We start from the raw sequence: 22,781 nt of genomic DNA, 5'->3' as shown, positions 1-22,781 counted from the left end.
AGAGGGGATGCTAACACAGACTGGTGTGTGATGTTGTAGGTGGATACATCTGTAGGCAGAGCCAAGGCCTGCAGGATAACTAAGGACCATGATGTAGTGTGCTAGGAAGGAAGAGTTGCCAGTGGTCCTTAGGAAGCGGGGAGGAATCTGTGCTCTGAAAGAGGAGGGGGGAGTCATGCTGCCCAAGTGGCTTTTGGGCCAGAGCAGAAAAGACCCCATCCAGGAAATTGGTTGGGCTGCCCTACTCCAAGAGGAGTGGATTCCAGGGTAAACTGTACCATGCCAGCAGGAAGTGGGTATGTGTATGTACACACTCCCATGCTGTGCACCCCCCCACACCAATCGCTCAAACCAGAGCAGGAAAACCTCCTCCACCTCAGAAGCCACTTCTGCATAAGAAGATCAGGCCTCCTCCCCAGCTCCCAGCCTTGCGGAGAGTACAGCAGTGTCGGGGGGTGGGGGATGTCCCCAGCTGGATTCATTCCCAGTTCTCGTCTCAGCATATGAGAAGAATTCAATGCAGAGGCATCAATAAAGTGCAGGAATGGGGGAGTATTTATTTAAAGAGATTAAAAAGATAGCACACATTTAGAGGAGAATCAACTCACCGTTTGGTTGCGTCACTTATCTGGTAGAGGGTAGTACCTAATTGAATATACAAGGGGGAGGGGGTGAGGTTCAGTGTGTGTGATTGTCTCTGGAAGGTTTCATAGCATCCGCACATGGAGCTCAGCATACATGTGTCCATCATGGTATCTTCTGCATGATGGAGGAGGCTCAGTGCATGATGGGAAACTGAGTGTGCTGAATTGGCACAGAAGGGGGTGGGGCTGTGGCAAGGACACAGCTGGCAGCCTCTTCTTAGCTCCTTCGTTCACTAGCTAGCTCCCTGCCTGTCCCTTATCACCAGCGCCAGAGGAGCTATACCTTAAATGGAGAAGTGGGGGCAAGCCCACACGATGGGAAGGGACAAGATTTCTATTTAATTACTGATATTTGTGTTGTAATTGGTCTGGACTTTTAGCAGCTAAAAGTGACCAGAAATAAGTGCAGTCTGCCTAGGATTCCTTAAGGGATATGTCAGGGAAATTTGGCATAACACAGCTGAAAAATTTTGATTAGAGAATAATTAAGCCAGTTTATATAACAGCTCCATGACGATTCAACTCCCCAGTAAGCTAGTTGCAGATATGTTTTAAGCACTGTTGTTTTCCAAAATATTTATGTATGTAAGTTTTTATTTGAAAGAGACAGAGCTCCCATCTGCTGTTCACTCCCTCAGATGCCCCCAACAGCCAGGGCTGGGCCAGGCAAAAACTAGGACCCCAGAATTCAATCTGAGTCACCCATGTGGGTCGCAGGGACCTAAGTATGCAAGCTGTGACCTGCTTCCTCCCAGAATGCACATTATAGGAACGCAGGATTGGGAGTGGACTCAGGACTTGAATCCAGGCACTCTGTTGAGGGATGTGAGTGTCCCAAGCAGCATCTTAACCACTGTGCCAAACACCCGCCCTAAGCATGGGTTTTAAAATGTTTGTGATCTTCCACAACAAATATTTGACATAGACTTTTTATTAAAAGTGTAGAAAGAAAGGCAATCACTTCACTCATTTATGGCTTCATTATTGTTTTAAACAACTCAAAGTGTTTACTAGAATCACAGAAATAGGGGGCAAGCCTTGTGGCACTGCTGGCTGAGCCACTGCTCAGGACACCTGCATCTCATATCAGGGTCCTGGCTCCGCCTCTTCTGATGCAATTTCTTACTAATGTGCCTGTGAAGGCAGCAGGTAATGGTCCAAGTACTTGAGCTCTTGCCATCCACATAGGAGACCTGGATGGAGTTCCTGGCCCCTGGCTTTGGCCTGGCCCAGCCCCAGCTTGTTGCACGTTTTTGAAGAGTGAACTAGTGGATGAAAGATCAATCTCAATCTCTCTAGCTCTTGCTCGCTCTCGCTCTCATCTCTTGTCTCTCTTTTCTTTCAAAAAATTACAGGAATAGAGGCCAGCGCCGTGGCTCAAAAGGCTAATCCTCCGCCTTGCGGTGCTGGCACCCCGGGTTCTAGTCCCGGTCAGGGCGCCAGATTCTGTCCCAGTTGCCCCTCTTCCAGGCCAGCTCTCTGCTGTGGCCAGGGAGTGCAGTGGAGGATGGCCCAAGTGCTTGGGCCCTGCACCCCATGGGAGACCAGGAGAAGCACCTGGCTCCTGCCTTCAGATCAGCGCGGTGCGCCGGCCGCAGCGGCCATTGGAGGGTGAACCAACGGCAAAGGAAGACCTTTCTCTCTGTCTCCCTCACTGTCCACTCTGCCTGTCAAAAAAAAAAAATTACAGGAATAAGACATCAAAGTTAATAAAACTTTTTAAGTTGCCCTTAATATATCTAGGAAGATTTAGTTACAACTTGGTTTTGAATTACTGAGAATTTGTTGTCCTGAACCTAGAATTTTAAAGCTGCTGACAAAATATTAGAGTTGTGCATGAAACAAGTATTTCCTGATAGTTTAGCAAAACTACTTACTAGAAACTGAAAAGTCTAAAAAGGACGGGTGGTCAGCTGTCACTGAGGACTGCAACTAGTTTCGTCATTCCTTCTTGAAACAGGTGACCACAATTTGTCTAGGACAGGATAGTTGAAGTAACATGTACCAGTTTGTAGCTTATCTGCTAGATCCAAGCCAAACACAGCACCAAGACAGCTATGGGATGCTCTGAACAGATACAAGGTCTGACTCTTATGACTTTTATTGATAAAATTATGGGACTACTCCCCCCCCCCCCCCGCCAAAGGGTATGTAGGAATGTGTTTATTTTGCTGGAGAACTGCTTAAATAGAAAAATGCCTGATAATCATGCATGCACTTAATTTCATAAAAACCAGTTATGGCTAAAAATACAATATTGTAAGTAAAATGCTTCACCAAGTACAATCTGAGAGAAAAGTTGGGAGTTTGTTTTTTTTTTTTTTTTAAGGAATGTTTCCCTGTTTTAATCCATAGATGATCTTCTAACAGCTATTTCAAATGATAATTGGATTTTGAGATGCTTTTGTAGTCCAGGAGATCTAAGAAACAGCTCTCAGTAGGCTGCAGTCCAAGCTTATGTAAGTGGGTCTGGGCTTGTCCTCAAGGGCCGGCCTGAGCACCTCTAGCCGTGTGGCCCAGGGCAGGTCACAGGGTACCACTGGGTCCCCTCACCTGTAGCATGGAGTGATAATATTTACCCATAAGCTGATTGCTGTGATTAAATCACACAGGACCTAGAATAGTATTCAACATGCTGTAAATGACCCATAGGTAGCACTTGCCCTTTTTCTGTCACTGATATCCACGGGAAACAGTTTTCTCCCTTTTCCTTGGGTGTGAAAATTTACATGTCTAAGTTTCTTCTAGATGCCCTGAGGTTAAATAGCCAGGATAGTGCTTCCTGGCATTTTCCACTTAGAATCCCAAAATTACAGTCTTTCTGCCAGCCAAAGACCTGGGCTGCTCAGCTCAGCTCAGTGTAAATGGTATATGTTTGGGAAAGGGGTGTTTGCAAGCAAACTCAAGGTTAGTGCAACTTTTAAGGTAATATTTGAGAAGGGACCTCACTGAGGAGTTCAGCTTTGGTTCTGTGTGTGTCGAGGACTTGAAATGATCACTGTCTTCATTATTTTTGTAAAGGCATGTTTTAAATGCAAGATTTTTTTAAACAGGCTTCATCATCATTTGGATTGACTTGAAAGCCCTTTACTGTATTCTTCTCAGGGTCATAAATTAAATCAATACCTCAATATATTACTGTTTTATGTATATTGTTAAGTGCAACCTGTTATCCCTGTTTTTCTGTCTTATTTGCTGGTGACCCCCTAACCTGTTGATACACACCTGCTCAGTGGACTTCACTGGATTTTTGCTAGTATTCTGGTGTGTTGTTAGTAACATGAATGTGACAGCCTTTGTGAATAGCGTTCCCTAAAACCAAACCAGATTTTGATCAACAGAGGGAACATTTCAGCTTTCAAATGGAATATTAAGGGGAAAAGGAGTGTGTAGCTCCAGGCCACAAAACAGTCTGAGGCCTGTGCTGGTGACTCTTGCAAAATGCTATAGGCGATTCAGCATTAGAATTGCCATAGAAAATTATCGTTGTTAGCCATTCTGTTGATCGTTCATCTTGTTAGAATTGCTAGCAGATGGGAAAATAGATGAGTCAGGATACAGTATTAGCAAGCCATATTTTTTTAATCATGGGCCACTAATAAGGTCTGTAGCATCTGTGAGATTGATTTAAACAGTTGCTAAGAAGCGTTTGTTTTCACAGTAAATACAGCAACCCTTGTACAGAATTGTCTTGATTGGCTATTTGACTAAATGTGTTAACACTGACGTGTAAGACCATTTGCTTCATTGTAGTGGTTCTTCTTAATTTTGAAGTTGACAGACTGATTATTCCGGCAGCTCATAAATTCATTAAGTCTTGAAACATAATATTTATAACATTTCGTAATTCTGTTTCTACTATTTTTTTAGATTAAGACTTGAAAAAATTACTAATATAATTGGCTGTTTTTGACAAAACATAAAATAATATAAAAATCCAAGTGTGTCCCCTAGAGATCTTTAGATAAAATCAATTTAGAAAGTAATTCCATCTTGTCACTTGAATGTGATATTTTAGGTTTTTATAGTAGACTTTTGAAGTTCTAATTTTACTGACAGCTCTTCCTGTTCGGTAATAAGCAGCCTTTCAAATACTTCACATGGAATTCAGAAATAATTCTAATTATTAAAAATGTGAACTGTCAAAATCACCAGTGAGTTGGTTTACTCTTGTCTTCTTACATCACTGCGTTATTTGCACTGCTGTTTAAGGCAAGAGCTCCTGAGATACTAACTTGCACATCTTTAACTTGGACTTTCTTTTTTTTTTTTTAAGAGACACTAAACAATGTGAAGTCTTTGAGAACTGACCTATAATCTTACCTCCTGGATGAAATGTTGTAATGAGAGCCATCACTAACAACAAGTTACTTATTCAAGCTATCACTCATGTTCCAAACTATAACAGATTTTTGACAAAATGTTGACTTATATTGAAAAGTAGTTTAGACTTTCTCATGATAACTCAAGAACAAGTGTCCATCCATCCTTCCAGCTATTGTTAAGAGGTTTAGGGTTTTTCTTTTAAATCTTTAGTTTGTTTTAAACACACTTTTTATAAGAGCTGGGAGATCCTCGCCTGCCCACTGACCTGCAACTCAAAGATGATGACAGTTCTTCTTTCTTTCTCTGAGCTTCCGCTGTTCACTCTGCCGCACAGGACTGTTCTATAAGAGTCTCATATGCAGAGCTTTCCCTTTCGGCTCCAAGTGAAACCCTGGGAGTTTCTCAGAAGCACACCCCGCGGGTGGTGACTTCACATTCTGAGCCCTCTGACAGTGCCGGATTAAGAATGTCAAACTTGGTCACTTTGGATTTCTATCTAGTAATTTCTGCTGCTTGGAAACATGACCAAGCTTCCAGTGAAATTTCATATTAGACAATTACTTAACTGGAACTTGCAGAATTAAAAATTATGTTTGTCCTCTGATGGAAAGCAGCATGTTTTCACTCCCTTCTGCCCTCTTTCTCGTCTCACTTCCACATTAAAACTACCCAAGAAAATCTGTTAGGCTTTTTTGGAAACAAGCACAAAACTTGTCTTTTTAAATCACTGTGACCTAGTGAGTCAGAACTGGATACTCTGAGACTACTGGGCGTCTGCCCTTCTCAAAGATTATACAAATCAAGCTGAACGGTAGGTCTTGTTTTCCTTCTGAACCAGACAGGAGCAGAAGGGAAATGCACCTGAGCTAGCTGCCTGCTTCTATTACACTTCTTGCTGTCGCATGAGTTTGGTTTCACTGATGGCCCAGTACACACACACACACACACACACACACACACAGCAGGGACTTGAAAGGGTATATTTGATATTTTCTCCCATGAATTTGTATACAATGTAGTAATTAACAGGTTATGATAGAAATGAAAGCATAGACCCAGAGGACAGACCATGTCTCTGCCCTGACCTTGAGCAAGCCAGCTCTTGTTTCTTCACCTCAAGAAAGGAACAGATGATCTCTCAGGTTCTCTTTTGCACCACGATGCTATGATTCTAACTCATAACCTGACTTTGTAATTCAGGCTTGTGTTAAACAAACGACTTAGTCATAAGCAGTGACTTAACAATAATCCCAGATCTCGGAATTTGATTATCTCAGGCCCATACAATTGAATTTAAGCTGATCTCAGTTTAAACCCTGTTATGGGAATCGATTTTATTCTCTGCCCTTATTAATATGTCATGCCCCCTGGTATTTGTCATTTCAAGTGTTCAGGAAAAGCAAAATTTTCTGTAAACAATAAAAAAGAAAAAAGCTTGAAGTAATGCAACAATGTAATTGAGAAACTCGTCTCTTTTTCTTGGACTCTGGAGAGATCGTGGGCCCTGCCGCTGCCACCTTTGTATCCTAGCCAGTCCACTATACCCTATGTCGGTGACAGTCTCCATTCCCTCAGTTGTGTGTTCTCCATACATGTAAAGATGGTCCTACTGCAATTCCTCCTGTGTTAATGCTTGAAGGGCTAAGAACCATGTTGTGGAGGTTCTGTTTTATTATTAAATTCAAATGAAATTGTGTTAAATAGAATTAACCTAAAATATATTTAAAAACACTTCCACAATGACTTATTCATCTTTGCACGTTTGTTCACATCCCATAAGACCCACAAAATATGTCTCATATTTTATTTATTTGAAAAGCAGAGAGACAAAGACAGAGATCTTCCATATCCTGGTTCACTCCCTAAATGCCCACAACCGGCAGGACTGTACCAGGCCAAAGCCAGGAGCCCAGCACTCAGTCTGGATCTCCCACTTAGGTGGTTGTGATCCAAGTACTCAAGCCATCATCTGCTGTCTTTTAGGGTACACATTAGCAGAAGCTAGATGGGAAGCAGGGTAGCCTGGACTTGAACCAGGCATTCCAGTATGGGGTGTGGGCACCCCAAAGCCAAATGCCTACTCCTGTTTACTTAACCGATACCCATTATGTGATGTGTGAATTACATCTCAGTAGCAAGAAGCCTAATCCAAAGTGGAGTCAAGACTCAAACCTCAGCACCCCAATATGGAATGTGGGCACCCAGGGCAGCATCTTACCCACTGTGCCAAACGCCTGCCCCGGGGCTGCATATTTTTAATTCTTGTTTTTGCTGACTTAATAGATGTTGCACTCTGACAAATGTAGATCAAAATGTTACTCTAGCTCTAGTTCAGTTCTGCATGTAATTTGGAATCAGTAAACTGGCACATAGCTACAGTAACACAGCTTTTTTTTTATGTATTGTAGAAAGATGTCTCATCAGTAACATTTCTTCCTATATTAAAAACATATAAATTAAAATCTTTTACCACAAGTTCTACTGATTCATAAACATAAGAATTCCTTTTCCAGTTTTTGAGAAACCTGATTTTGATGAAGGAAAACTTGTCACAACAATATTAAGTCAAGAAATTCAACTTTTCCTCCTATTATTATCCTAAGAATCCACAAAACTGTTTCAATTTGAATTAACATTTTAGAAGGGTGATAGTAGACTGTATACTATTACAGGGCCATTTTTATCATTATAAATCTCTATATAATTCTGCCTGCCTTGTCAATCTTTTTACTACTAAAGCGTTGAGCAGAACTGTTTTCCTGGAGACTCAAAGGACTACTTCTGCCATGTTTCCCTCCCAAAAGCATTTTTGATGCCTGTGGGAAGCTTGATAATTACAGAAATACTGAGGACTAAATATGTATTGCTGGGGCTTAATCAGAAATCAAAACCTAGCCAGCAATTTATATCTATAAATCATACCCATTATATGAAAAGTAAACAGTTCTGCTAGGTAAGCTCGTGTGTGTGTGTGTGTGTGTGTGTCTATACCACACCAAAATCTAAAATCATTTTGAAACCCACCAATGTTACTATTCTGTTAACAAAATAAGCAGAGCCTCTGGCCACAAACGTAAAGGTGTGGGAATGGTTTTCTTTTGGACACCATGAGCAGACTGTAAGATCAGAGAAGCCCTTCTTTCCCCAGCTAACTCTCTCCTCATCCAGGACCACGTGCAGCCCTCGCGCTGAGCATCCCCTAAGTCTGCATCTATAGCTTTGTTCTCTCTCCTGGCCTCCAAAACCAGAAATTAGAATCCGTACCTGATGTTTCTACACTGATCTTGAATTCACCAAGACTGAAATCAATCTCATTCACTGTCCTGTGTTATTAATACTATCAATTGCTTCTCCGTTACCCAGGCTTGAAGGCAGAATCCTTTACGCTGACCCTTTATACCCAGTCAGTCCACAAAGGAGGCCCCCCGTGCCGCTTTCACATCTCTTTTGTTGTCTCCTCACTAGACAGCTGGGGTAACCTGCTCCATTTCCTCCCATGGCTGCCCATTTTCCACACCTGTTACTGAAGGGATTTGCTAAAGCTCAGATATGATTGCATCACCTTGCACACTCAGAATTATCTGGCATTTCTTTCTCGACATGGAAATTTTACAGCAGTATGTGAGATCCTTAGCAGTGTGGCCTTGCCCCCTCCTTCTGGCTTTATCTTCTGTCCTTTTTCCCCGTGGATCCTTCTCAAACCCCAGTCAACTTCTAGATGTCTCCAAAGATGCCAGGCATTTGGGTGTCTTGTATGTCTCCCCGCAGCCTCTTCCTGCTCTCCCATCCTATGTCCTGTTTTCTCAACTCACTCATCCTTCAGTGAGTTAGCGGTGCGTGGCCCTGTGCTTCCGCAGGACCTTGTGGGAGGTAGAGTGTTTCATTGATTCGTCCCTTTACCTACTGTGTTTGGTCTATAGAAAATTTCAATAAATATCTTTATTGATTTTAAAAAATTTTTATTTTATTTATTTGAAAGACAGTGACAGAGGGAGTGAAGAAGGAGAGAGAGGGAGAGACGGAAAGAGAGAGAGAGATCTTCCATTTACTGGTTCACCTCCCAAATGGCTGCAACAACTAGGGCAGGGCCAGGCTGAAGCCAGGCGCTCAGAACTCCATCTGGGTCTCCCACGTGGGTGCAGGGGCCTAAGCACTGGGGCCATCTCCCACTGACTTCCTGGGTGCATTAGCAGGGAGCTGGATCAGAAGTGGGACAGCCAGGACCAATGGGCACTCCAATACAGGATGTAGGAGTCCCAAGCAGCACTTTAACCCATGGTGCCACAATGCAGGCCCCAATAAACACTTTAATAAATGATTCTCCTTGGTTTTCTCCAACAGCCCACTGAAGACAGAGGTTTATACAAGGGTACTTTAGAAAGTTTGTGGGGAAGTAGAATTAAAAGATAAGTTTATTTTGGTACAAAAAAAATTTTTTTTGAAATCCACACTTTTTAGAAAAATACATATTTTCCACCAGCTTCTTGAATACCTTATTTCTTTGTAGACTTAAAAATTTTACATCAAAACAAACTTATCCTTTAATTCTCTCTTCCACAAACGTTTTGAAGTACCATTGTAGGTAGCTTATGCAGAAGTCAGATCTCCTGTAACCCCAGCCTCACACAGACCCAAATCTGAAATCAGATTAAAAAACAAAACCCTAGAAACAGGTGTGACAAGCTCCAGCACCAAAGTCCTACTCTGTCTTTCTTTAAACAGCCTCAGGCTCTCACTCCCAGCCTGTTTTTATTAATGTGATTCTTTAAGGGTCCAGGTGTTCTCTGGTTCTCATTCAGTGAACAAACAGTGTAAAGTGCATGTCCAGCGATGGCCACGAAAAGATGCTGACAGCTTGCTCTCGAATGAAGACAAAAAGCCAAAATAAGAGGCAGAAAATTAATACACATCACAGATTAGCAATAGCTATAAGAAGGTTGATTCATCTCTAAGGAAAGGTTATTTTAGGTACTATGTCCTCTGCTTTAGAAGGCAAAGTATTTTCTAAAATATTTTGTAAAGATTTTCTGTTCAAAAGTATTAAGATAAGGTTTGGTCGCTTCAAGAGCTAATACTTAAGTACTTCGTTGGTTTACTTATGTGGAACCCCTAATTTCTTACTGATGGCAAGCAATAGTTCACCAGCATCCCTGACCTGCTTGTTACCAGTTTCACATTTTGAAAATGCAAAGCAGGAACATTTTTCTTCCAAGGAGCTTCTTTCCCTGAATTTAGCCCCTTACTGTAATTCCTTATTTATAAACTACTGGCAGTTTGCCTCAGTAAAGGTAGTACAAGTGTCTTAATGTAAACATTGTCAAAATACTGATAGTTATCTGCTTTTTCTGATATTTTATTCTCATCCTAGAGTAACTTACTCCTTTGTATCTTGAATTCTTATTTCTGTTTACTCACCTTCATGTCATATTATTGAATGGTATATTTGTATAGTTTCTAGGCACATGTACGATATCTGAATTCTAAAGTTTTTGTAATATCTAGAGTGGGAACATGAAACTCATGTATAAATCCAGTATAAAATACGACACTAGAATCAGATACTATTGTGCTATTTAAATTGTGTGTGTTTATGTTAGTTAGCTTTTTGTCACTATGGTGAATACCTGACAAGTTATTTATGAAGGAAAGAGGTTTATTTTGGTGCATCGTTGTGGAGTTCAAGATCAGGTGGGCCCCTTTGATTTGGCCATCTGGGAAGGCCAGAGGATGGCAGCAGCAGGGCAGTGTCCTGGTGTAAGGAAGCAGAGAGGGAGCGGCTAGAACTGACTCAGGCGTTTGTAGGCAGCCTGGTCATAAGGTTGCCTTCTCACAGGAAGGCCCTCCCTGACCACAGGACTCTCGCCAGGCCCAGCTGCGATTGGATTCAGTTTCCACTTTCTTACTACCATTAACATGATTTTGGGGTTTAAGCTACAAACTTCTGCTCAAATTCAAGAGCCGTATCCCACTCAAACCATAGAACTGTTGTGTAGAAATTCAACGATGGAAAGGATTATGTGGGCTGAAAAGGAGATGATGTCTTTAAGAGCACAGAGTGGGGTGGGATCCTGTGTGGGTGCGGCTGGGTGGTCTCTGCAACTTGACACCACCTGTTGGTGCAGCTCAGAATTTCAGGGTTCCCTGTTGTTTTTTTCTGCCTCCACAGTGATTTGAATAATACTGTGCATATAACAGATGCATGATTAGTACTTAGATTCAAAATTAATGAAGAAAGCATATTATGTAATACTACAGTACATTATATAAAAATGTGCATTATAGCATAATACGAAGGATTGTTATTTTTGTGACATTTGACTAAAAATGAACAGGGTTCACTTCCCACATACCAGAACTGCTGTACGCCAAAGGAGAGTGTCTTCCTTCGGAGCCCTCGTCCGGGAGCCTCCGCGCTCTCCGAGGCACTGCCATGCCGCAGAATATTTTTGGAGCTCCTCTTTCGAATTTCCTTCAGAGGCTGTGACTCATCCTTTGCAGTATCCCCAGGATCTTTTTCAGTTGAGAGTGGATTTGATTTTTGGAAGCAGGAGTCACTTGGGGCCAGGTAAAGTGGAAGATGAGCTGAGAAATGCTGGTTTTGGTTCCTATTTTTAGGGACGATAAGTAATGAGAGTGTTTTCTAGCTTGACTGATAAAATAACCAGAGACAGTTGCCTTCTTAAAGCAAAAGCTGAGCTGCAAGTGTTATCATTTTAGTGCCCAGTCTGGTTTGCTCTTACATAATTCTCCTACTCCAGAGCCCATGGTGGCTCCCTGGGTCCACCACTGCCTGGCCTGGGCTCCCGGGCCTCCCAAGGCCTCTGTGGCCTTACTGCCCAGCCCCACCAGGCTCCTCTTCTGAGCCCCTGCCTCGTTGCGGGGGGGGGGGGGGGGGTTCAGGTCCTGTGTCCTGCCTCAAGCGCTCTCCTTCAAGAACCAGCTGGGTTCCAGCTCCTGAAAGGGGATCTCTTTGTTCTCCAAGTTCCATCGAATTGTAGCCAGGCACCTTTCTGTTTGGAGGGGAATGTGTTTTAAAAAAGTAAAAGCCACAGACAGTGTGCCCAAAACAGCACAGGTGGCCCGGCAGAACTTGGCGCAGGAGCCCCCTCTCTGTAATCTGCAGCCTACACGGTGGGGTCTCATACAGGGCCCGCGTCCATCCTTAACTGTTTATCCTTGTGTTACCCTCAGCTCATTTCTAAGTTCTTAACGCCACAGTACGTATTGATCTGAATAGCATTCTATAAATCATCATAGTCGCAAAGTTTGTGTCTTTTTTAAACCACTTGCCTGCTACCTCTGCTTTAATATTCAATTTGAAAGGAAACAGGGTTTTAGATTTTTTTTAATGTTAAGAAGATAAAAGCACGTTCAGTGACATATTTCAGGACATCTCATAAGCCCTTAGACAACATCCCTAAAATGTGTTTCTCAGGAGATAATCCATATCTTGCTGTTTCAACATAGAAATCGATACAGTAAAGCTTGGCAAAATGCCATAAATCCTATTATGCCTCAGAATAGATGTTATCGCTCTTACACACGTGACGTGAGACCTGTCTTCTGCCGTTGTCCATACCCCCAGCGTGGCCGCGCTCTGCTTCGTGTCCACACGCGCCAGGCCCACGGCAGTACTTGGGGAGCGCTGTTCGTACCAGGCTGGCACACCGGGGACGCTCATTTAAAACCATGTTTTATCAGGCTCGCCATGGGATTTCCCGACTGTGCTTAAAATGTGCACTTACGGTCACATGGAGGATCATGGCGCTGCCCAGGGCCTCATGGGACATTCCTGGGGTGACACTGCCCGTGGCCAGGCCTCTGCCGCTCCGAGCTGGGCAGGCCACCCAACAACCTGTTTGTTGGCGGGTTTGTCTTTGTGCCTTTTTTTTTTTTTTCAACAGATACATTTTTCTCCTTTGCTCTGTCCCAAAAGCAGAGGTTTTGATCATTTTGTTGCAAATTACTTGAGATTCTTACAAGATCTGGCTTCTGGGTTCTTTAGGGAATGGATTCCTGTTTGAGCTGTTGAACCATACTTCAAAACCGTTGTAAAGAATTTGCTGAAATATTTATGCTAAAACTCTTTAGTCTTGGACATACAGTAGGTGGTTTTACTACAGTAACATCTTTGTTTTCTTCTCTGTCTAGTTAAAAAACCTGAGTTTAGAGGAGCTGCAGATGCGGTTGAAGGCGCTGGACCCCATGATGGAGCGGGAGATCGAGGAGCTCCGACAGCGCTACACCGTGAAGAGGCAGCCGATCCTGGACGCCATGGACGCCAAGAAGAGGAGGCAGCAGAACTTCTGAGCCGACCTTTTCCTGTTTCCATGGCTATTCTGGAGACCAAGAAACCACTAAGAATTGAAGGAACATTGTGATTTTTTTTTGTCTTCTTAATCCCTTAGATTTACGCTCTAGGCCAAAGTCCAAAACTGATGATGGTACATACCCGGGTAACTAAAGGCAGACTCTCCAGTTGTTTCCACTGTGTTCTCATCTTTAAGTGACCAGAAGTGTGTTCTCCCCGCCCCCCCGCCCACTGCATACCAGCAGCAAAACCATGTTCTAGAACAAAGGCTATGTGTAGAGACCTTGAAAATCCAAAGCTATTGTTCCATTGTACAGCACTGAAGGGCTTTATGTCACAGTACTTTTTATTCCTATCTAGTAGCCTATTTATTGTATCTCACTAGGTAAACTTATTTATTTATGCTATTTCACATTGTCTTATTTTTTAAGGACAAGATCAGGATAGAGTAGGAGCAGGTGGGGACATTTTAATAGATAATGATGCACAACAAAATGATACTTCCAGCAGGGAGCTCTGGGCTACCTTCCTTGATTTCCAAGATAGTTTTTCAATACCAACAAAGCAATAATAGTAATAGTGCCCAAATGGATAGAGCATTTTTTATATTGAAGCAATAATTCCATTTTTACCTTTTGAGATTTTGTTTAATTGTTTTGATTTTTGATGTTTGCTACAAACAGAACTATATATATTTAGGTCAAACAGAGCTATAATGTTTAAAACCAAAGAAATCAGTGGAACCCTTGCACAAAAAAGCATGGGAAATATTTTAAAGGAAATTAAACCTTTTGACAAATGTACTTTGTTAGCGTTGTTTTGTGTTTCATGTGTAAGTCTGATAGCTAAACTGAATCAAACTGTAATAGCTCATCAAATTTATTTCCATGGAAATGCGTTCTATTGACACAGGACTTTTTGTTGATTTCATTTATTTCCTAGGAATTGGTAAACATCTTGTGCCTGATAATAAAATAGCAAAAACATTTGTACTGGACTGTGCAAGCCTTGGAGACTAGGGAAATAAAAAAGATTAAAACCGTTACAAAGAAACTCACTTCCAAGGGAAATGCGCACTGGTGAGACTGAGCTGGGACCACGTTTCCTAAGCTGCCTGTAGCTGTGCTGACAGTGTTCACTCTGGTGTGTTCGGTTACTACGTGGAAATCATGAAGACAAATACACTTCACCCAGCACTTTGCATCTCGTTATCTTTATTATCACTAACGTGGGTTTTTATTAACTAACATGGCGACTCCTCACTCAGCCCATCCCACGTGGGCGGTGCTCTGCTGCTGTCATCCACACTCGGGGACCTTGTGGTCATCACAGCCAGGGATGGGAGTTGGGGCGAGTCTCAGGCCAGCTCCAGCCTGCAGGAAAGCCTTGCCGGTCCTCAGCAACCTGGTATTCAGAACGAGTCATGAGGCCTCCCTCACTTTGCAAGGAGCTGGGAAGTGCGGCGTGCAGCCCTGCAGAGGGAGGCGGGGCGGACAGGCAGGTGAGCTCAGTGATGCCTGCCACAGGAGGTTCATCCTCCCTGGGAAGCTCCCCTTCCTTTTGAAGATGCATGAGTGCCCCAGGTAATACCAATGCAGTTAGATACAAATGATGAGATTGGAAAAATCGTGATGAATATTGAAAAAAAGGTTATTAAAAATGAAGACTGAACTTAGAATATATGTTTCAGCTCTCCCTTGATTGAGGTCTTTTGGGATCGTCAGATGAGCTGATCAACTCAAACACTCTACCCTTTTTTTTCCTAATAGATTTTCTTTTCACTCACCTGTCCAATACCTGCCTGATTTGGTTGAATCGAATGACTGATTTGCTGTCATCCAAGCAAAACCATCTCTGACACACACGCAGGTGGCCTGTGAAGATGATGCCTCTTCAGTTTGCTAAATTGGAAAATACATGCAAATTAATCCATGAGGCCTGTTAGCCACTCTGACTGCTTTGCTCTCAATGAGAGTCCTCATTTTTAAACTCTGGACCAGGCGATCACATTCTATTTTCAAAGCAAATAAATGTTATACCCTGTTGTTAAATCTGTATCTTTTTAAATCTACCTACATGATCACATACATATATTTAGGAGAATTAATAGCAATGGCCCTTGGCTTATTGTAGAGCTTAGGAGACTCCAAAACATTTTAGGGTCATCTTTTAAGATTTTTCCCATTGTTTCACTCCTTGTCCCGACCAGCCATGAAAAAGAGCTTAGAAGAAGTTTTAAAGAACTACAGCCATGAAAAATGAACAAAAACCTGAATCAGTTCTGGGGTAGCCTTGACTAATCATGTTGCTTAGGAAAGAGAGTTTTCTAGTTATTTTAATGAGTTTGAGAAGAAACCTCTTATTTTAACCTTGGTTGCTGAGAACTTTCCAAAAATAAGTCCGTGCACTTCCCGCACACCCCCAGCCTTTAATAAATACAGTATTGTGAATGTAATTGAAGCTAATGAGTCAGGGTTTCATCTCACTGGAAAGCCAGCATCGTTACTTACATCATCCCGAAAATGAGAAAGTTTGCTCTTAGATTTAATGAACTTAGATGACTCATTTCTACAGACTTACAATACATTGAGCTTATTTTAGCAAAAATAGTTTTATGTTCAAAATGTGAGCTTATTTGGCCAAGATAAGTTGGAGAAGAAAATATATTTATTTAAGTGGTTTTCAAAATAATAGCACCTGTTGTTTGGGGCACTCGCTGTGTTTTGGCCCCTGTGCTGAGCGGCCTCACCGCCCTTTGGGTGGGCCTTTAGGTTTCTGTCCTCTGTTTACCGAATCAGCCCTGGGTGTAAAATCACACTGTACTCATTGAAGGGTATGAAGACTCTCCAATGGAAATTATATAATGCATTAATAAGATGTTTTAACTTAGTCACAGGCAATCTTTTCAAATTACTGACAAATTAGCATTCAACAGGAGTGCTATTTTTGCTTCCTATCCTCTGTGTTAAAGATTAACGATTAAAATAAGCCCTGACTAAGGATATTCTCAGGACAACATTAGCTTGGCTTTCCTGCCCTTAGTACCCCCACGCTTTTTGGGGATGGAGGGGTGGAGCAGAGGAGGGAGAGGCACGGGAGGCCTGGCCCTGGCAGGTATGCCCATGGAACCTGGGTCACCAGCTACAGTAGGGCCATGTGTGCCTGGGGTCAAAGGGCATGTTCCTCCTCATCCAAGAGGCTTCTGTGCCTTCTAGAACCCCCTGTTTATTCCCACCCCTGCTGCTTGCCCTCAGCCAGTCCACTTCTCCCTGGCCAGTGAGGAGTCAGGGCAGCTACACCCTATCCCCATCCCAGCTTCTCTGTCCTAATGCGTTGAGGTGCTAAACTGAGTCCCCCTGCCTCCCTGCTGTGTGGGTATCAAGTCCCAGAGAGAGCTGCTCACACTCCACAGCCGCACACATTTACAGAATGGGCTCTTGTTTAGGAACGAGCAGGGTTCTTCCATAGAGCAAGGCCACCTGTCAAACATGTCCTTGTGATGGTGCTCCTGCCATACACTCTAAATTCAAGGGTACTTCAAAAGGTTTGTGGAAAATGGAATGAAAAGATAAGTTTACTTTGCTGCAAAAAAACTATTGACATCTATATATATGAGAGATCTTCAAAAAGTTCATGGAAATGCATATTATGGGAAAACCATGTCTGGATCTTAAAATTTTGTGCACCAAAATAAATATACCTTTCAATTCAATTTTTCATGAACTTTCTGAGGTCCCTCCATTTATAAGTTAAATTCAGGCATCAGCTGTGACCATCTTTGCATTCAGATAATTTTCAAAAATTGAATCCTTGTACTCATATTTTTTTACTGATTGTGGGAAAGAGAGAAAAGACATAACACCCCCCACAAGAAAATAGAACATCATTTTTAAAAAGAATTGGCGTTACATTGCGTTACTAAACTTTTATCAGGCACAGGCATTTAATTAGATATTTCATCCAAATGCTATTTTGTAGTCCTAGGTAATTTTTTTTTTTTTTTTGGCACAAATTACTAGAAGTCTGGAGTGTAATGAGAACTATTTTTCTTTGCTGTGTGAACAACGTGATGAGCCCTGGACCCAGTGATCTGTGGATGTCAGCTGCATAGACTGATGCCACTGAGTGGTGATTTTTCCTCTAGGGAGTTGGCCAGCTTTCCCCTGTCCCACATCTACACAAAACACCTTCAGCCCTCAGCCAAGCACTTGCCTTTTCCTTTTTGGATCACAAAAAGACTCCAGGAGGGAAAGCAGAGGACCAGCTCCACTCTTCGCCAGCCTTGAGAGCAAAGGCGAGTTTATGCTCTTCTCATCCTGGACTGGGTCCTTAGCTAGACCTGCCCGCCACTGACTCCTTCTCCCAATGAAGCGACCTAGATAACAACTCTGATTTGGGGCTCACTCTTCTGCTGGCAGAATTTGGCCTACCGGGTTGAATGAGCTCTGCCTCCTGCTATTCAAGACTTGACCAGGATCCAGCTGACGTCACCTCCCCACCCACCATGGCCTTACTTGAGCCCTTCCTCCCACCCAACTGACCAATTTCCAAGCTCTATTAAAATCGTCGGATTTCCCTTTTCTGGGCTGCAAAGTTCCTGAAAGCAGAGTCTTGGTGGTTTGTGGTTGTTTTTTTTTTTTTTTTTTTTTTTTTATCTTCTTTCCCCCACAACGCTGTCATTAGAATTTGCTGTTAAGTTTCATTGAATGCAATGAACTCAACCAACAAAGTCATCATCGTTAACCATAATAAACTGTTTCTCTTAGAATCTAGGTAGTTGCTGTAACAAGAATAATCTGACCATATCAACCATTGATAGGACCCATACCAGCCAACCGCCTGAACACCTGCTGAGCCATGCACTCTGGGATTGTTAGCTCGAAACATCGGAACCAGCTGTCCACCCCTCCTAGTGACAAAGAACTTGAAGACTGCAAGATGAAATGAGATCATTTCATCTAGTTAATCCCAGTATGGGCGTTAAACACCTGACTGTCTCTACTATTCCTTTTTCCCATAGAGCACTGTGTCTGGGACGCCTAGGACTATGCCAGGCTTTCAGGAGCTGGGCAGGGTTGCTGAGCCTGCCCACCGCACCAGCATAGAAGGAGACAGGACCACTGCTGGCTGATTTTACCTCTTTCCTAGTTCAGTCAACCCACATGCTCTGTGATGGCTCTGTGTGGAAAAAGAAAACGCAGGGTGTATTTGCTCACACCTCCAAGATGAGTAGGACAAAAACACTTCTTGCCTTTGTTATTAGGATCTATCCAGAGTTCTTGTGCTGTGAAAGAGATGGGTTTCTTGGTAACCCAATGTACGTCTTCTATTCGCTCTCTCACCAGTCTGTCTTTGAGAATGAGTAATTCAGAAAACATACAGCATCCTGGAAGGAGCCAGGCATCAGAAGCGAAACCAGCTGAGCCCAAATTCCGGGTCAACCTTTTCAACTTTGCTGACCGAAGGCAAAAACAACCATTCAACCAACGCGTGGGAATTCCTTCATCTGTAATAATGCAGTTGCTGTGAATATCCACATTAGAACACATGTTCTAATAAAAATATTTAACAACGTTCCTGGCATATGGCGCAGGTATTAGCTTCTACAGTTTTTCAGCCTTTTCAGTTGAGTGCATGGTTTTTGCAGGAAAGAAGGCAAGGGCTGTGTGTACTGGTCAGCATCCCAGAAGTCTCTTGGGACCCAGACAGGTTTTCCTTTAAGGGCCCAAACTCAGTGGTTTACCCTGAGGGAGATCTATCCTGCCCAATTTTACAACGTGTTCCTTTTATACATAGAACACAGTAACTTGTTACATTCACCTCCACCTTCCCTGGCATTGTCATACACGCCTATTAGACCAGCGGCTGGTGCCCCACTTCTGCTAGCTCAGAAAATTTCAACTGTATTCCCCTAAAGTTCTGTTTCTTTAGGTTTTAGCATTCTTGGCCCTTGCAAATAAGCATCATCAAACTGATTCGGTCCCAGTTTTCTTTAGTGCAAGGAAGTTCAAAATCAAATTTATATTTTAATAGTTTGATAGGATTCTGTGATCTGCATATATTTTTTAAAAATTAAAATGTTTTTAACAGGAAATATCTGGAAGTATGAATCCTTCCACTCCTCTTAGAGGGAGCTGGTTCCCTCTCACGTGTAGTCCACCTCTCTTCTCACAGGTTCTTGTGGTTGAACACGGCCATGTGCATCAAAGTGGTTTGTGGTTCAGGTCATGGGCCTAGAACCCAGCTGGAATTTTCCATGGGGGAGGACCCCACCTGGGGGAAGAGAGGACTCAAGGGTATAAGTTTCCCTGAGGGGGCTGGTGCTGTGGTGCCGGCATCTCACATGGGCACTGGTTCAAGTCCTGGCTACTCCACCTCTGATCCAGCTCTCTGCTATGGTCTGGAAAAACAGTGGAAGTGGCCAAGTTCTTGGGCCCCTGCACCCATGTGGGAGACCTGGAATAAGCTCCTGGCTCCTGGCTTCGGCCTGGCCCAATTCTGGCTGTCACATCCAGTTGGGGATATGGAGAGTGAACCAGTGGATGGAAGATCTCTGTCTCTCTCTCTCTCTCTCTCTCTCTCTAACTCTGCCTTTCAAATAAATAAATAATTCTTAAAAAAAAAAATTCCCAGAGATTGAGAAGACTTCTATCCCTCTGGTCCTGGAAGGAGCCAACGTAGAGAACACCATGGTGCTGTTGGCTCCTGCACCTCCTGCCCTTGAGGCCTGTTCAGATCTACACAAAATGACCTAGGCTGACCAGGCCAGCACCTTCCTGCCCCAGGTCAGCCAGCAGGTCAGAACCCCCAGAGAAACTATCTGCTCCTCTGTATTTGCCCATTGTTGTTCTCTTCAGTAGCCACTTGCTAGTCTCCTTGGAAAGAGAAAGATATGACAGGGAAGTTGGTTGTTAGCAAGGTCTGCCTGACGATTTCAACCAAAGATTACAAAATAATGTCACCGTCCACATTTCCTCAATAGAAAAGCAAGTCTATGCCATTTTATAAGAAAGCACTAAATAGCTAATGAGTTCTAAAATTTCTCTAGTAGAGAAGCTAGTGCTGGCTCGTGTTTAAACCAAGCAACTAGTTGTCTTTTAAATTTTTCCAGAATGTTCCAAGGTGAACTGTAATTAGTTGAATGGAAGCTAAATAAAACCTGATACTAAAGCACTCAGCTTTTAAATATTCTCTTCCCAATGTGCCAGGGCAGACAAAGCATGCTGAACGGGGGCAGTCCTGCAGCTGGCTGTTTTTCAGTCTTTCCATTTATTCCATGACAGCTTTCTTTCCTTTAGAAAATATTCTTGGCAAAAATATTCAAATGAGGGGACATAATAGCACTTGGAACAGAAGCCTTTGATGTTAAAAAAAAAAAGATACATGGAGGAATCTGAAATGTAGAACTGTTTCATTATTAATGAATCAGTGTGCAAATTCATGGATTCATTCTCTGTTGACCTTTCAGGAACTATACAGGGTTTTGTGTTAAAAGCACACCAACTGATGCTCATGCATTGGTTTGCTTAGAATGTGGGCTGTGAAAATTATACCCGACACTCATGGTCTAAGGAACCTCGAAAAGTTTCACAAGGCTTTTCAGTTTTGAAGGTGAATTAATTGACAGGGAAGTAGTGGCTTGGGTTCTGATTTGAATTTGAACGAGGTAGGTCTTCATAGCGGTCCCAAAGTATGTCTTTAAAGTTCTTCAGTGGAAAAGTATTGCCAGTTCCCGCAAACCTAGTGGGATGCTGGTTTTTAAATCCTTATCAGGGCCAGCGCCGCGGCTCACTAGGCTAATCCTCCGCCTTGCGGCGCCGGCACACCGGGTTCTAGTCCCGGTCGGGGCGCCGGATTCTGTCCTCGTTGCCCCTCTTCCAGGCCAGCTCTCTGCTGTGGCCAGGGAGTGCAGTGGAGGATGGCCCAAGTGCTTGGGCCCTGCCTGTCAAAAAAAAAAAAAAAAATCCTTATCAATGAGTCTCGCTGCCTTGCCGGGCCTCCTGACACTCACCCAGCAGCGACAGGAACAAATACAAACAGCCTGCTTCTCCAGCATCCGCTTCTGGTTTGGCTGACAGGAAGCAACAGCTCTCCCAGTGGGAAAGGCCTGCCCTTCCTCTGTCCAGTGGGAAGCCACTGATTCTCTTTGGTTCCTGAGACTGTTTTATAAAGACAAGAAAGCTCATCTCTGGCAGACAGGAACTCCTTAACAGTAGGTGCCTGGGAGGCGCTGCCGCTGAGTTGCGACATGAGCTTGGGTGAGCCGCTTGGGCCCTCCTGCCAGCCCCGCCTTCCCTCCCTGCGTGTGAAGCTCTTGGAGCACCGGCCGGCACCCAGTGAGCTGCAGGTCCTTGCTTTTTTTTTTTTTTTTGACAGGCAGAGTGGACAGTGAGAGAGAGAGACAGAGAGAAAGGTCTTCCTTTGCCATTGGTTCACCCTCCAATGGCCTCCGAGCTGCGGCCGGCACACCGCGCTGATCCGAAGGCAGGAGCCAGGTGCTTCTCCTGGTCTCCCATGGGGTGCAGGGCCCAAGCACCTGGGCCATCCTCCACTGCACTCCCTGGCCACAGCAGAGAGCTGGCCTGGAAGAGGGGCAACCCCGGCACCCCGACCGGGACTAGAACCCAGTGTGCTGTAGCCGCAAGGCGGAGGATTAGCCTAGTGAGCCGCAGCGCTGGCCACCTTGCATTTTCTTTACTCATCAACAAACACTATGTGCGAGCTTCTAAGCCAAGCATGGACACGGAAATGACAGGAACACAGTTCCTGCCCGAGAGCTGATGCTCACAGCCTGGTACTGGGAGTGATGACCGGGTTTGGACGTGGCCATGGGAAAGCTTAGAGGAACAGCATCAAGTTCACTGCATACATACACCAGCTGGCTCTTGAGGGAAGGGAGGAAAGAAGGAAAGGGAGGGAGGGAAGAGGCGCAGGGCATCTGGGGGAGGGCACAGCACTTACAAGGCAGAGAACACTCGGTACAGCTTCAGTGTCGAGAAGGTTCACGGCGCAGTGAGAGCGGTTGGTTCGTGGAGGTGCAGTGAGCAGCCCCGGCTTCGTTGATCTGTTCCCGGTTTAGGAGCAGCCACAGAATCATGTGTTCTGTGTTTGTTTTTATTTCTGGTCGGCTCGTAATGATCTGTGGTTTCATTCCTTAGATCAAGCAATAGCTGAGCCACTTCCTGGTCCCTGTGGCCACCAGTCCCACCAGCCGTGCTCCCGCCCGGTCTCTGTCTATTGAGGAGCACCTGGAAAGGATGAAGTCAGCAGGGACTCCCTGGAGTGAGGTGTTGGGGCGAAAGGGGCAGGGAGAGGTGGCGAAAGAATTGGCAGCATCCGTGGAACCAGGCTCGGACCCGCTTCCTCAAACGACCAGCCGTGTGCCGGAGGGAAAAGCTGATCTTTGTGTCTTCCGTTTACTGCTGGAGTCTCTCAGCATTTTCCACTTTTAATTCAGGGTATTTACAAGGGAGGATGCATCAAGTTTAAGAAAGCAGCAT

The 22,781-nt window shown here is 43.8% G+C and overlaps 1 protein-coding gene and 1 long non-coding RNA gene across 3 annotated transcripts in view; one reads left to right on the top strand and one right to left on the bottom strand.

Moving 5' to 3' along the window:
• STK3 (serine/threonine kinase 3) overlaps positions 1–14,482 on the top strand; it is a 322,864-nt gene extending 308,382 nt beyond the window's left edge. For both annotated transcript variants that reach the window (XM_008255787.4, XM_070075346.1), the window contains one exon: positions 13,122–14,482. In XM_008255787.4, the coding sequence (XP_008254009.3) occupies positions 13,122–13,280 (159 nt within the window). In that variant the 3' untranslated portion in view covers positions 13,281–14,482. The remainder of the gene's footprint in view (positions 1–13,121) is intronic.
• A 135-nt stretch (positions 14,483–14,617) lies between these two features.
• Positions 14,618–22,378, bottom strand: LOC138849944 (uncharacterized). Its single transcript, XR_011389254.1, has 3 exons — positions 22,243–22,378; positions 15,068–15,182; positions 14,618–14,753 (listed from the first exon to the last, which is right to left on the bottom strand). It is a non-coding gene; the product is annotated as an uncharacterized lncRNA (long non-coding RNA).
• Between the last annotated feature and the right edge of the window lie 403 nt (positions 22,379–22,781).

The sequence above is a fragment of the Oryctolagus cuniculus genome, chromosome 6 (genome assembly GCF_964237555.1).
Source record: "Oryctolagus cuniculus chromosome 6, mOryCun1.1, whole genome shotgun sequence".
Classification (NCBI taxonomy): Eukaryota; Metazoa; Chordata; class Mammalia; order Lagomorpha; family Leporidae; genus Oryctolagus; species Oryctolagus cuniculus.
This window is presented reverse-complemented; position numbering and strand designations above follow the sequence as displayed.